The 14,482-nt window shown below is 31.8% G+C and overlaps 3 protein-coding genes across 4 annotated transcripts; 2 read left to right on the top strand and 1 right to left on the bottom strand.

Moving 5' to 3' along the window:
- The first annotated feature begins 2,991 nt into the window (after nt 1-2,991).
- LOC108481750 (putative clathrin assembly protein At1g25240) lies at nt 2,992-4,122 on the top strand. Its single transcript, XM_017784836.1, has one exon. It carries the CDS (start codon nt 2,992-2,994, stop codon nt 4,120-4,122), a length of 1,131 nt encoding a protein of 376 aa, XP_017640325.1.
- A 2,989-nt stretch (nt 4,123-7,111) lies between these two features.
- LOC108480145 (LEAF RUST 10 DISEASE-RESISTANCE LOCUS RECEPTOR-LIKE PROTEIN KINASE-like 2.5) lies at nt 7,112-11,794 on the top strand. Its single transcript, XM_017783034.2, has 4 exons — nt 7,112-8,044; nt 9,208-9,264; nt 9,350-9,440; nt 10,675-11,794. Exons 1-4 carry the CDS (start codon nt 7,312-7,314, stop codon nt 11,678-11,680), a joined length of 1,887 nt encoding a protein of 628 aa, XP_017638523.1. The 5' UTR covers nt 7,112-7,311; the 3' UTR covers nt 11,681-11,794.
- Nucleotides 11,795-11,868: 74 nt separating this feature from the next.
- Nucleotides 11,869-14,196, bottom strand: LOC108480147 (protein BASIC PENTACYSTEINE1-like). Of its 2 annotated transcripts, none has more exons than XM_017783035.2 (2): nt 14,107-14,196; nt 11,869-12,998 (listed from the first exon to the last, which is right to left on the bottom strand). In XM_017783035.2, exon 2 carries the CDS (start codon nt 12,851-12,853, stop codon nt 12,143-12,145), a length of 711 nt encoding a protein of 236 aa, XP_017638524.1. In that variant the 5' UTR covers nt 12,854-12,998; nt 14,107-14,196; the 3' UTR covers nt 11,869-12,142. The 2 variants fall into 2 exon arrangements, with proteins under 2 accessions (XP_017638524.1, XP_017638525.1); XM_017783036.2 differs by having other exon boundaries at nt 11,869-12,995; nt 14,107-14,188.
- Nucleotides 14,197-14,482: the final 286 nt, after the last annotated feature.

Here is a 14,482-nt window from a genome sequence, read left to right as displayed (position 1 = left end):
TTAAACTCATATTTCATGCTGGGTCGGGCTTGAACAAGTATAAAATATATTAATATATTATACTTAAACTCGGCTCATGAACATTTCTAAACCAATCGATCCTTAAACAATTCTACTTTATCGGAGTTAATTTTATATACCCTAAAAAGCTTGAAAAGAGTATGCCATATACATATATAATCAAAGGACACAAAATCCAAGTGGTAAAAGAGACAAAAATAAAAGCAAAGAGATATTGGCCTTTCTTTTTCACATTTTTGGCTCTAAAATAGGCTTTGGTATGTATCCGTTGTTTCATTCCGTTGTAATCAATGTTAAAAGTATGGTTACGTCAATTTTTATTTAAAGGGTAACAAATTTTAAAATCCGGAAATATTCGAATATATAAATCTATTCAAAGATCGGGTTATTTGATTTTAGTTGAAGCTTAAGTATAAATAGTTTAATACCATACAATAGTTCATCCTGAATTTGAGTGGTTTCGACTGATGAATACTTTTAATTATTCTATTATCAGTCTCCATTTTACGAGTTAAGTTTGAAGATAGATTTCATTTCATTTTGGAAAAAAAAAAATAACGAAAATAGGTTTATTTTTTTTCCTAAGAGTTAATTGTACTATACATCCTTAAACTTTAAAATATTATAATTACATCTTTAAACTATCGAGGTTATATCAATAAGGTCCTTCCGTTAATAAAATAGTTAATTTTACCGTTTTGAGATGTCAAATCTTATGTGGCATTATTTAGAATAAAAATTTTAATGAAAAAAAATGAATGTTATAAATATCTTGTTATGATGTTTTTAAAGTATTTACGAAAGTTTTATCATTCACTTTCTCTTTATTCTTCTTTTAGTTATAACTTTTAAAAGTTTGTTGTAATATTTTACTTTTTTAATTTTTATTTTAAATTATGTCACATAAGATTAGGCGTGTTATTTAATGGTTAAATTAACGATTTTAATGATTTGAGGATGTAATTAGAACATTTTAAAGTTTGAGGACCAATTTAGAATGAAAACCATAGTTTGGGGATTTCTAGTGCAATTAACTCTTTACCTAATTATCTATTGAACTTGATGCCTAATAAGTTCATTTTAAGGTTTGGTTTGAATTTTTTGGGTTAATTGTACTAGATGTACTTGAATTTAAAATATATCTTCAATCTTCCAAGCATTCTCTTCAACATCATCGGTCGTGAAGTCAAAAATCTTTTTCTTACGAGCCATAATTGAATTATAAATTTTTGGGATATCAAAATACAATTTCATTGTTATATTAACTTAATATTTTATAATTTCTCTAGGGTTTAAACAATAAATTTACCATTTGTGTGGTGGTAAGGGGAGGCCTTTGCTTGCTCCGTAGTACCAACCCTTGAGTATTTTATCAATTAGGTCTTTCAATTAGCCTACCCCAAAATGCAAATTCGCCACTGTATTAACTTAACATTTTATAACTCTCTAAGGGTTAAACAATAAATTTACCATTCAGGCGGAAAGGGTGGGTTGCTTGCCAAGTCCTTTCATGAAACATATTTAAAATATATGTTCAATAAACAATATAAATTTGATGAGTTAAAAAAGAATGAAATAACCCTCATAAATTTTATTAACACGATCAGTTTTTATTACGTCAAATTTATGCGATGTACACGTAGTAGGTACATAAATATTTATAATTTGATCCATATAGTTTAAATATGCTCTACGTTATGTGTATAATTACACATTGAATCGAAGTTAATGCATAAATTTAATATTTATCCCAAAATTTATTTTCAAATCCTTAAAACTTTTCCCATTTGTTACTAAAAGAACCAAGGCTAAATAACAAAAAAATAAGACATGAAATGTATATGGCAAACATGCATGCAATAAACATTATCAAAATATGATTTTAGTCCTTCTACTATATTTAAAATTTGAGATTTAGTTATTGTATTTTAATTCAAAATAATTCAATCACCTATTTTTATAATATCGTTAATTAATTCAAATAATTAATGATATTAACTATTTTGAATAAATCGTTTGATATGGACCGCTTCCAACTCGAAAAACCCATGTTAACATGATGACTATAAAGAGGTGTTTTATGAAAAAAAAAATCCACATTAGTGATTTAACCAGAAATGGTTAATGGTGTATTATTTAAACTAATTAATAACATCATAAAAATTAATGACCAAATGTCAAATTGAAATATAAGGACTAAATCATAAATTTGAGCATAATAAAAAAATTAAAATCACAATTTGACCAATATATATTATACAAATCTCAAAATATATCGCAACAATTCGCCGAGTGTTCATGGATTAGGTCGAAGTTGGTATTTAACGTTGCAAATGATGATTAGAATTTAAGACTAATAGAAATACATGAAATATTTCAATTTGAGTATTTAATTGTAAAGTTTTGAAGTTCAACACTTGATGGTATCTCAATATATATAGCGACAAATGATAGATACACAAGAAATCATTGGGTATTCATGGGCTGGGCCGAAGTAGGTATTTAACACCGAAGTTGATGATTAGATTGATAGAAAGATATGAAATACTTTAATTCGAGGATTTGATTGGAAAGTTTTGAAGTTTAAGGAGTAATTTAGATCTCATTCCATTTTTTGAGGACATATAATGAAATTAACCCTTTTACATTATTATAGACAGATGGCAGATAGACAAGCAATCTTGCCAAACCATTAGTCACTAATATAGTAATATAAACCATTTCACCTCAACACGTCCTTTTTTTTAAAAAAAATATTATTTTTAAATTTGTTGACCCAAAAAATATATAAAAAATAACAATAATTACGTAAAAGGGCATTTACAAGCTGGAAATTAAAATTTTAAACCTAAAATAAATAGAAAAAAAAAAAAACAGCTTCAGAAACTTCAATTCGTAGTTGTTTTTCTCCTTCCTCTTCTCTGAGAACAAACATTTAGCGACGAAAATTGAAGAAAAGAAAATTTAATTATGGGGTTATGGAAGAAGGTCACTGGCATTATTAAGGATAAGAACAGCATAGTTTGGGCTAATTTTTCCGGCAAAAGTTCGTTTCGGAATCCCGATCTCGAGATCTCCATCATCAAAGCCACGAGCCATGATGAGTATCATATTGATAAAAGGAATGCTCAAATTGTGTTCTCGTGGATACGAGCGTCGCCGATTAGTCTTCGTCCTCTCGTTTGGGCTTTGTCTAGGAGAATGGAGAAGACTCGGAGTTGGGTCGTTGCTGTTAAAGGTTTAATGCTAATGCACGGTGTGTTTTATTGTAAAGTTCCCGCCGTCGAAAAGATGGGGCGGTTGCCATTCGATTTATCGAGTTTTACCGACGGGCATACAACGTCGGGAAAGACATGGGGTTTCAATGCTTTTGTACGTGAATACTATGCGTTTTTAGACCAACGAGCCCTCATTTTGTCGGAAAAAGACAATCGAAAATCCGATGAACGTTCGCCGATGGCGCAACAACTGTCGAAGCTACAAAAATTGCAATCTTTGCTAGATATGTTACTACAAGTCAAGCCACGAGCTGAAAACATGAAACTACCGTTGATTCTCGAAGCTATGGATTGTATCATTATTGAGATATACGACGTTTATAGCCGGATTTGCACCGAGATCACCAAGGTTCTGTTGAACATATACTCGGTCAAAAAACCCGAAGCAGCGACGGCATTGAAGGTTCTCCAAAAGGCGATGACACAAGGCGAGGAACTGTCATTGTTTTTCGAGTCTTGTAAGGAATTCGGCGTCATGAACGCCAACGAGTTCCCCACCGTCGCTCAGATCCCTAAGGAAGAAGTCGAAGAACTCGAGAGAATCGTCAATGGGGCTTCAGATATGACCATGACGACCTACGAAGATTCTGTCGGGGATTATAGTATCGAGGAAAATGACGAAACGGCAGCCATTGTTGAACACAAGGAAGCTTTGAAGACAGTAATAACAGATAAATGGGTGGTTTTTGATGAAAATTTAAAGATCAATGAAGAAAAAAATAATAAGAAAATTTCATTTGCCGAAGAAACTGCTGCACTCATTGAATATGTTCCAGTTTATAATTCTCATCAACAAGAAATTCCAGATTTAATTAGTTTCTAGCAGTAACCAGTTTATTTTTCTAATTATTTTCGTGAAATTTTCTATGTATATATTATATGGTAATGCAGACTTATATATATATATATATATATATTATCTTTTGTATTGTATTTTGGTTTGTTTGTCAGTGTTTTAATTAAATAGATTATGATGTATATAAGTTTGCATTTTTTTCTTGCAAGATCGAGGCGAAAACATGCAAAATATTTTTTTTTGAGTTAAATCAATTTTGGGAGTTAATTGCAATTTGATGTTATACTCATTTATAATTTTATAAAATATAAATGGACCAATGTGATATTTTTTATTTTAGGGGCCAATCCCCTTATGCTACCCTCAATGAATAGGCAAAACTATAACCGCTAAAGAGCTTTACACATGGGAGACTTGAAACTATGATTTTGCCAATGATGTTTGAACGAAACTAGATTAGCTAGTTAGATTGGGAATTGATCCGAAGATGGTATCGATCAGTTAAATTGTAGAATTGAGGTTTTTTTTTTAATAAATTTTAAATATTTTTAATCAAACTAATAATCTAATCAATTTGACCACCGGTCTAATTTTAAAAACATTAGGTTTTGCCAATTCAAGCATCAAGAGGCCCCCTCAGCTCCCTTTTTAGAGTCAATAGACAGCTTTGAAGATGCACAAGGCTTTTATGGTCGATTTTCAATGTAACACTTAGAGAACACGTCCTAAGTTGTGTGATGTTTTGCACGTGAATAGAATTTTTAATTAATTTAATGTGAAATTAAATCACTCAAAACAAAATCCAGAAAACTCAATAGGACTTTAATCCAGTTGAGCAGAGATTGAATGGTGACAAATTCAAACTTAATTAATTCAAAATTTGAGGCTCGATACTCAACGAACTTGATCGAGTATCATTTTCTAAATTCGAGTTACTCGAGCTCAAGCTAGAATTAAAATTTTGCATATACAAATTTTTAGGTCCTATTATAGAGATTGCTTCAAATCGGTCCCCATGCTATTAAATGAATTAATTTAGTCCCTATATTAGTAGAAAAATCAAATAATGATTGGAGTTAATATTAAAGCTTTTATGTTTCGTAAATAAAATCTTTTATTTGTAGTTGAATCGTAAATAAAAATATTCTTCATGTTATTTTTAAACATTAAGTGTTATCTCAATTACATTTTAGTTTGATTTGATTTTTTTATTAGTTCGGTGATTAAATTGATTCATTTAATATCTTGATCTGCACCAACCTCTATAATAGAGCAACCTAATAAGTACTTTCACTCAAAATTTTATATGAATTTAACTCAATAAATAATGATTTTTTAGATGATATAATAGTAAGATTTAATTTTTTTAAAATGAATTTTATAATAGTATTAACGAGTTCAAAGACAATTTTTCATTTATAAAATTATAATTCAATCCAAATCAGATAATCATATTTAAGTCCAACCTATTTTAACCCAAATAAATAATTCAACTTTTGAATAAGTCTATATCAATTTATTAACTCCGATTTAGTGATGAATATTAAAATACTCACTTCAATATGAAATTATTATATATATATATATAAATATGAGTTTATATACAATTTGGTACTTAAGTTTAGTATCAATGTTTAATTTGACACTTGAGTTTAGTTTTAATGTACACTTTAGTAGCTGAGTTAAGTACTTGACTTCGGTTTTAATATTTAATTTTGCACCTAAGATCCTTTTTTGGTTCCAATTAAATACCTATGGTTTTTTTACTAGAGCAAACGTGCCAAACATTCATTGGGCCTAATGCTGCTGTTTTGTTTGAGTATCAAATTGAACATTAAAATCAAACTTGAAACAAAAAAAAAAATTCAAATACCAAATTGAATATTGAAACCAAATTCAGATACCAAACAATATATTAACCCAATATAAAACTATAAAGAATGAATGTTATTTTTGGTGGGACCGTTAGGGTGCTGGCAGGGCCCAACCGCTTTACATGGAAAATCTTTTAAAATTTTAAATTAATAAAGTTAAAATTATATTTTGATCCTCCTAAGAATAATAAAAATTTGATTAGATCCTTTAAAAAAAAATTCTACTTTGAGCTCCCGCTATCCAATTCAATTGCTTGACATAAGATGAAAACTTAATTGCAGAAAACGCGTCTTCTTCACCTAAAAAAACTGCAAAATTAAAACCTTTTTCTTTATATAAAAGGTAAAATTCTATTATTAGTCCCTACATTTTGGGAGGTTATGAATTTAGTTCACGTGCTTTAATTTGATTAATTTTAGTCCTTGTGCTTTTTGAATTGGTCAATTTTAATCTTGACTCAATTAGTAGCACTTAAATCCATTTGATTAATTCAATTACTAGTTCTATACTATGCATACAATTATAGATTTAGTCCATGCTCTTCAATTCGATCATTTTAAGTTCTTATATTTTTCGAATTTTGAAATTCCAATCTTTATGTAAATGACAATTGTTAATCCATTAACTAGATTTTAAGGGAGTAATATGTGGAAATAACAAGCTAACATTACATGACACATATGATAATATATTTGTCACCTCAGATTTTTGGTCACCGGCCGTTAAATTATTAATGGGAAGCTAGCTTAGCAACTTTTAAAACTGACATTATAGTGATTTTAACCCTCTACATTTATACATTATATCAATTTAGTCCTATTCTAAAGAAAAGCAAAACTCTAAAAAAGACCAAATTACATCATGTGTAAATGTCAAAGGTTAGTTATTTTAGAACAAGACTAAATTGACACAATATATAAATATTGAGGGCTAAAATTGTTATAATGCCAATTTTAAAAGCTGCCGCGATTTAACCGCTGATGATCAAAAGGACAAAATAAAACAATTGAGTGACTATTTTGTAACATTTCATAATTATATGACCAATAAAGAAATTTATCAATAGTTCAGTGACAACTAGTGTAATTTACCCTATATTGAAAAGTATAAAAAAAAAAAACCGATGCCTTTCTTCGAAATTTAATTCATCAACAAAAATTTGACTTCAGCCTGGTCTTCCACTTCAACTACAATGGCGGAAGCATACTTTTTTAGTGTAGAAAACGCGTCTTGTTGATCAAAACTGGAAAAAGAAATCCCACATCGAAATCTTTGTTATCTTCTGCAAATCATTCAACACAAAAAATCCCACTGCAAAACAACCAAATCAAAATTTATTCAATGAAAAAACTGATGTCAGCTCTGGTTTTTTTGTTGCTCTTTTCATTCATCAATGGAACCGAATCAAGAAAAGATCCACCACCGATTTGCTCATCATCGTGCGGTGATTCACTCGAAATCCGCTACCCCTTCCGATTACCCAACGATCCATTCACATGTGGCGATCCCGATTTCGAGCTTCGCTGCGAAAACAACAAGACGATCATGAACTTCCATGGCGGATTGTACTACGTGAAAGGAATTTCTTACGACAATCACACGATTCAACTCGTCGACGTCAACTTTTCCGAGGACGGAAAGTGCAGTTTACCGAATAGATCGTTATCGACGAGCGAAATCTTAATGGACGATCGGTACCCGGGATTGGTTAATTTTACTAATTCGTACACTTTGAACTATGTTCGATGCTCAGACAGTTCGGTCGGTTCCGTTAATAACAGTATCGTTCCGTGTTTGACTCGGAATTCGTCTCATGTTTATGTTAATGTTACGAATTGGTCTAGTTTGACCTCATATGATGTTCCGAAGACATGTAAGGTTATTGCGATGGCGCCGGCGTTTTATGAAGAATCAGTACCGGTGAATCCTTCGTATGAAACGGTGCTGAAAATGCAACAATCAGGGTTTCAGATGGTATGGTCAGTCGAGTGTCGGGATTGTAGAGCCAAGGGTCGGGGATGCGTTTATAAATCCGCGGATACCTCTTTCCTCTTTGAATGTGAAAAAGAATATGGTAAGTACATTTTTTTTTAAGTTCTTCGGTTAAATGAGATATTAATTCGGATAAAAAATTTTGGGTCGATTTTGTTTGGCTCGGAGTTATGTAGCTCGAGCTACAATCGAGTTGAATTTAAGTTGGTGCTTGACTCAGATAACTCGTAAACTTGATTGAAATTGGATTAATTATTATTGAGCTTGAGTTCGAGTTCGAGTGGTTTTAGATTCTTAAATTTTAAAATGGTAAAAATACTAGTTTAGTCCTTCCAAAAATTATGAGTAAACTACATTAGTAGTCACTCAGTTATGGTTTCTTCTCTTGTTTGGTCACCCAACAATTAGTAATTTTTTTTGGGTCATTCAATTATGAAAAGTTACAAAATGATTACTCAACTATTCAATATTTTCATTTTGGTCATCCAATTATATTAAATTTTTTAATAGTTTCATTTTTACGTTAGCCAATATTGGTGACCAAAAAGACAACTGAATAGTTGAGAGACCATTTTATAACTTTTTATAAATAGGTGACAAAAAAAAAAACCATTAATGGGTAACCTCTACCATAATTTACTCAAAAAAATTGAGCCAACTGTTATCTGGCTCTAATTATGTAGCTCGAGCTACAAACTAGTTGCATTTAAGTATGTGCTTGACTTGGATGACTCGTAAACCTATTTGAAAACTTGAGTTTGAGTAGTTCAAGATAAGACCAGAGCTCCTAAAATGGTAAAATACTAATTTAGTCCTTCTAAAAATTATAAATTTATGAGCTAATACAAAGGTAAATTGTATTTTTGACCTCCAAAAAATTTATAATTTAATTTTCTCCTTGCTAGAAATGGTGAAATGTTAATTTAGTCCCTATATAAATTATGAAGTTATAAGTTAATATAATTGTAAAATTACATTTGAACACTCTTATAAAGTTTAATTTAATTCTACTCCATCCCTATCGGGATACCTAATGAGTCAAATTCGAGTATAGGAATTAAACTCGTTTTCTTAGTAAAAACAAATGAAGCTCAAATAGTTCAACTTTTATCTCAAATTGAGCTTAAGATTTAAAAGTGGAATCTAATCGAATTCGAGTTGAACTCAAACTCTGAACTCTAGTTAAACTCGGGTTTTTCAACATTTGAATCCTTATATTAATGATATTCTTCATTTCTAATGCAGATTATAATGCCGAACTTCGATATATATACACCGTTGTTGCCGCTATGTTTCTTGCCGGTATTTTTATACGACGCTGATATGTGCCTTTTCCTTTATAAGAACACATGACAACATCCTAAACCCCCTTTTTTTTTTTTTTAAGCAATTATTGGGTTCATCAGATTCATCCTTCTTCCACTGGTGGTATTTTCTTTCATTCTCCACAAATACTTGTCTACAAAAAAAGATTACAGGTAAATTCGATAATTCGTATATTTATATCATATTTATGCATTTTTTTTGTCATAATTATACTTGAAGTATTTTATTATCAATTCGTATATTCATCTTGTACTCGATATTTTTTTTAATTTCGCCATTTGTGTTTATAAGTTACTTGAGTTCAACTCGAAAAAAATTGAATTGAATTCAATATTTTTCAAGTTGATCTTAAGTAGAACAAGTAATGAAAAGAGTCATATTAAGTTCACCTTAGTACTCATTTTGAGCAACTCGTGAGCTTAACCGAACTTTTTTTTATTTTAACAATCAAAATTGTGTATGGAAAAGCTTAGTTCGAGCTTAGAGTATAAGAATCTGAGTAATTAATTAGGGGACTCAATGTCATTAAACTATTAATAAATTTACGTTTTGGTCACTTAATTTTTAAAAAGTTATAAAATGATCATTGAACTATCCGAAAGTTTTCATTTAAATCACGAAGCTGTTAAAATTGTTGTTATATGAACTTCTCTATTCACACTGCTTGCACCAATCGAAAGTTCTTCTTCCTTTTCTCTTTTATAGTTAGGATTGTCTCTTATGAAACAACTTTGAATTTTACAAACCAAAATTCAAACAACATTCTTCCTTGATCTCCAACACTAATCATCAGATCAACTTGGATCTAAGATATGTTTTTCTATTGATCTATCGTATTGATTGTCTAGTTGTCACTTAGAGTTTGCTAACTGAACTTTAAAAATAAAAACTTAACAGCCCAGTGACTTAAATAAAAACTTTCAAATAGTTCAATAACTTAAATAAAAACTTTTGAATAGTTTAATCACAATTTTTTTATAACTTTAGGTGTAATTTACCCAATTAATTAAGCAAAGCTCGCAGAGTTTGACCTGTGTTTAAAATGTTCTATATTTATATAACTTTTGACCAGTAAACAATTTGCATTACATAGATTTTGATATATTCTTTTATCCATCTCGTGCTTGTGAATCCAGGGACGAAGGCAAAGGGATTGGCAATGGCCTTGCCCCCCTTCTTAAAATAATAGATTTTTCATCTAGTTCTTAAATTTTTTATAAATTTTTATATTAGTATAATAATAGATTTGTACTTTTAACCTCCCAAATAATTTATGATTAATCTCTAACTCCTGAAAACAATTTTCTAGCTTCATTCCTGCATAAGTCATATTATGTTATATTTTCCAAACCATATAATGGTATCGTGTTTCCTGTTTAATTACAGGGAAAAATCTTCAGAAATTCAGCAACCATTAGCACCAGAAAGGTACAATTACACAGATATACTTTCAATGTCAAACAATTTCAAAGACAAAATAGGGGAAGGCTGTTTTGGTACAGTTTACAAAGGACAACTTCATGATGATTACTCCATTGTTGTTAAAAAGCTTGAAAGCTTCAAAGTAAGTGAAGAACATTTCATCAATGGTGTTTCAAGAACCAGTGGGATTCAACATCCCAATTTGGTACCGATACTAGGGTTTTGTTCCGAGGGATCTAAACATGTTCTTGTTAACCAATACATGCCTAATGGATCTCTCGACAAGTATGTTGGAAATTCGGATTCGTTTAGTTGGGAGAAAGTCCGGGAAATTGTGCTCAAAACTGGGCAAGGGATCGAGTTTTTACATGGAGGATCTGGAGGTGGTATTATTCATTTAGATATTAAGCCTCGGAATATACTGTTAGACGAGAATTTCAGACCAAGGATTTCAGATTTCGGGATAGCAAAATTGTGCCGGAAGAAGCATGATCTCGTATCATTATATGGAAGAAGTGAAACAATGGGATATATGGCACCTGAATTGATGGTTTCAAGGGATTTTGAGGCAGTTTCATGCAAATCCGATGTCTATAGTTTCGGAATGATAATCTTAGAAATGGCTTGTGGAAGAAGGCATGTTGATGTTGATGCAATCAATTCGAGCAAAGTGCATTTTCCTACTTGGGTCTATGAACTAAATGAGAGGGGAGATTTAGAGTTTGAGAACCTGACGAAAAGTGACACCATGATAGCCAGAAAGTTGTTCATAATCGGGTTATGGTGCACTCAAACTCGGCCATTGGATCGTCCCTCCATGACCAGAGTCCTGGAAATGTTAGAAACGGACCTTGATGATCTTGAAATGCCCCGGAAGCCAGTCTTCATTTCAGCTCAATACCTGCGTGAGCCGGAATTGGATTCTCCAAAAGAGATGCTATTACCTGAGACAATGGAGAGAAGCTCATAGTAATATCAAAGCATTTTTCATCACTGTAAGCTTTCGTCTATACACTGACATATATGTTCTTCGCAACATTGGTTCTCGTATATCCTAATATAGAAAAATCCGCATTTTCTTCGATTCTAACATCCGAAAGATGTTATAGAACAACATATCAAATGATAAAGATTTGCCACATAATAATCATTCACAAGTTTATGCTAATAAAGGGAATAAATAAAATGTCACTGATGTCAGTTCAAAGATACCGAGCCAGTCTCTAACAACACTTTTCCAGGTGGATGAAAGGAGATTATCCAAACAAAATCCAACAACTAAAAACTCACCCACAATTTAAAACCTGAATAAACAGGATGTTCTTAAAGCATGAGCATAAATGAAAAACTACAACATTCGAACAAAGATGGCCACGGGTATATATACATGTGAAGTGATGGAGTTCGACTATCATTACTAACGATTTTAAACCTACCTGATAGTAACAAACTTGTTAGTACCGTGTCTTGCCCAATGACTCCTCAAATCAATCGGACTACTGAAGTTATAATTTTCAGCTGCAAGTTTCTCGAGGACCTTCTTGAATGCCCCCTGACTCATTTTCCGGCCAGCTATCCTCGCACCACGTCTTTTGGTGCTCATTGGCAAAGGATACATGGATACGTTTGTAGTACAGCAAGCAGATTGCCAACCACCAAAGCCCCATCGATAACATTGCTGAGCAGTTCCGGTGCACGAGCAAACCGGAATCGGAATGCCTGAAATATCCATGTCATACCCATTTATTTTAAAAACGATACTCTTCTTTGCTGATTTCACGCATTGAACTGTATAATTGGCATTTTCCTTCGGCTTCTTAGGCTTTTTGGCCTCCGGCATCTTAGGGGCGGCTCCACCCTGCCTTTTCTTCGGTTCGACACCCTCCTTATTAGCTGGTGGCTCTTCAACACTACTCGCCACCCTCTCATCTCTTGTTGAAGAATCAGGAGGTGGCTGCAAAATTGGCAATGAATAAGCTGCCGGTGTTTCCAGAAGAACAGCATAATTAGGAGTGGTGGCTGGAAACATGCTGAAAATCTTTTCTCTGTCGGCAATCCAACTATCCCGAACATAATTCATGGGGATATGTGCCTCGGAAACAACAGGGTCCTGCTGGTGAAAGGCGGTATTGGTAGTAACCATGAGATTGGAATCACGGCCAGGAATAAAAGACTTTGCATCCCGTTAAACCATGCTTGACATTAGCTGCAGACTGAGATGTCCTTTAAACGACGGTTCGTAGTAACCCCAATTACGCATATTCAATGCATTCTCATCCATGAAGCTACTACATATAATTAACAACACTAGAAATTATTAATCTTTTACCATGATTCAAAATTTTCCATTCAATGACATTCGAGTACTGTTTAACACTCCCGTTGAATAAGCAACAAATACCACAGGGAAACAAAATCAAAAAAATAAGGGTTAATATAACTTCTAGTCCCTGAACTTGAACATTCGGTCCACTTTGATACCTGTACTTTTTTTGTCCACTTAGGTAGCTAAACTTAGCAACTAAGTCCATTTTGGTCTCTGAACTTGGATTCCATCAAGATTTAATTATGCAGCACAATCTCAAAATACCACATTATCAAACTTTCACATTTACCAAGTTTAGGGACCAAAATGGACATAGTTGCCAAGTTTAGGTACCAAAGTAAACCTAACTATCAAGTTCAGGGACTAAAAATTAAATTAACCCTAAAATAAACATCAAAACAAAATCGGAAAATCTTCAAATAAGAAATGCACTGCAGTTACATTGAAGGGAGATCAAATACAGATCCAAGTACATACGAAGCTAAATAAAGATCAAACAGAGACAGCATTTAGAAGTCAAAGAGTGATATATAATCTGTTTGGTTCCCGAGAAAATATGTTACATTTCTAACACTAAAAATCCAATGAGCTAAATTATGGAAACCAAAGATCTCAATCCACAGTAAATGAACATATCGCATAAAATGGAAAAAAATCTAAGATCCCAAAGCAGCAGAAATGGAAACTTTCAGATTCAAACTTAGTTCTAATTTGCCCACATTTTCCCAGTATCCAAACATTCCATGAATCAAAACCCATAATCAGATCTACTAGATTAAAAGTTGGGTCATTATTGCTGTTTTTTGAGCTTTCAAATTGGGAAGTTCATAAGAACCCTAAACCTGCTTCAAAATTCAATCTTCAACTCTCAAAACAAACAAACATACAAATATATATATATATAAACAAATAAAATAAAATATATTAATAGCTTAACAATGGAGTTAGGACCCATATATCTATTATCCAGTATTTGTTTGGGAAAGAGAAAGTGATGAGAGATAAAAGAAGGCCAAAAAAAAAAAAAGGAAAGAGAGATGAAAGTGAGAGGAAAGATTAAAAAACCTTACTTTGAGGGTGTAAATAGCTCTTTAGCGTTTTTGCCCTTTTCTGGAGAGAGAAACCTCACAGAAAAAAATAACAAAATAACTGAAAGAGAGAGACACTAAAGTTTAAAAGTGTAAAGAAATACACAAGGGTTTATTTACTATTTGGCCCTTAATTTATATCTATTTTTTTATTTTGATACCTAAACTCTTTATTTTCATTTTGGTACTTAACTTTGCTTTCTTATCTATTTTTGTACCGAGAAGCTAACCGCTTTTAAAAAAAATTGGCCAGTGAGAACGTATATGAAAAAATTATACAGAAAATTGTCAAAATTTGTAAATAATAATTAAGTTTTTTCAATTTATTAGAATTTATTTAAAATATTAAAAAGTGGTA

This window comes from Gossypium arboreum, chromosome 4, assembly GCF_025698485.1.
Source record: "Gossypium arboreum isolate Shixiya-1 chromosome 4, ASM2569848v2, whole genome shotgun sequence".
Taxonomy (NCBI): Eukaryota; Viridiplantae; Streptophyta; class Magnoliopsida; order Malvales; family Malvaceae; genus Gossypium; species Gossypium arboreum.
Note: the sequence above shows the minus strand (reverse complement) of the source record. Positions and strands in the feature narration are given on the sequence as shown.

Bases quoted from the DNA above. Each gene is read 5' to 3' on its own strand.
- LOC108480147 (XM_017783035.2), bottom strand. From the start codon at position 12,853: ATGGTTACTACCAATACCGCCTTTCACCAGCAGGACCCTGTTGTTTCC.
- LOC108481750 (XM_017784836.1), top strand. From the start codon at position 2,992: ATGGGGTTATGGAAGAAGGTCACTGGCATTATTAAGGATAAGAACAGC.
- LOC108480145 (XM_017783034.2), top strand. From the start codon at position 7,312: ATGAAAAAACTGATGTCAGCTCTGGTTTTTTTGTTGCTCTTTTCATTC. The intron at 8,045-9,207 runs GTAAGTACATTT...TTTCTAATGCAG, and splicing joins TGAATGTGAAAAAGAATATG to ATTATAATGCCGAACTTCGA. The intron at 9,441-10,674 runs GTAAATTCGATA...GTTTAATTACAG, and splicing joins TCTACAAAAAAAGATTACAG to GGAAAAATCTTCAGAAATTC.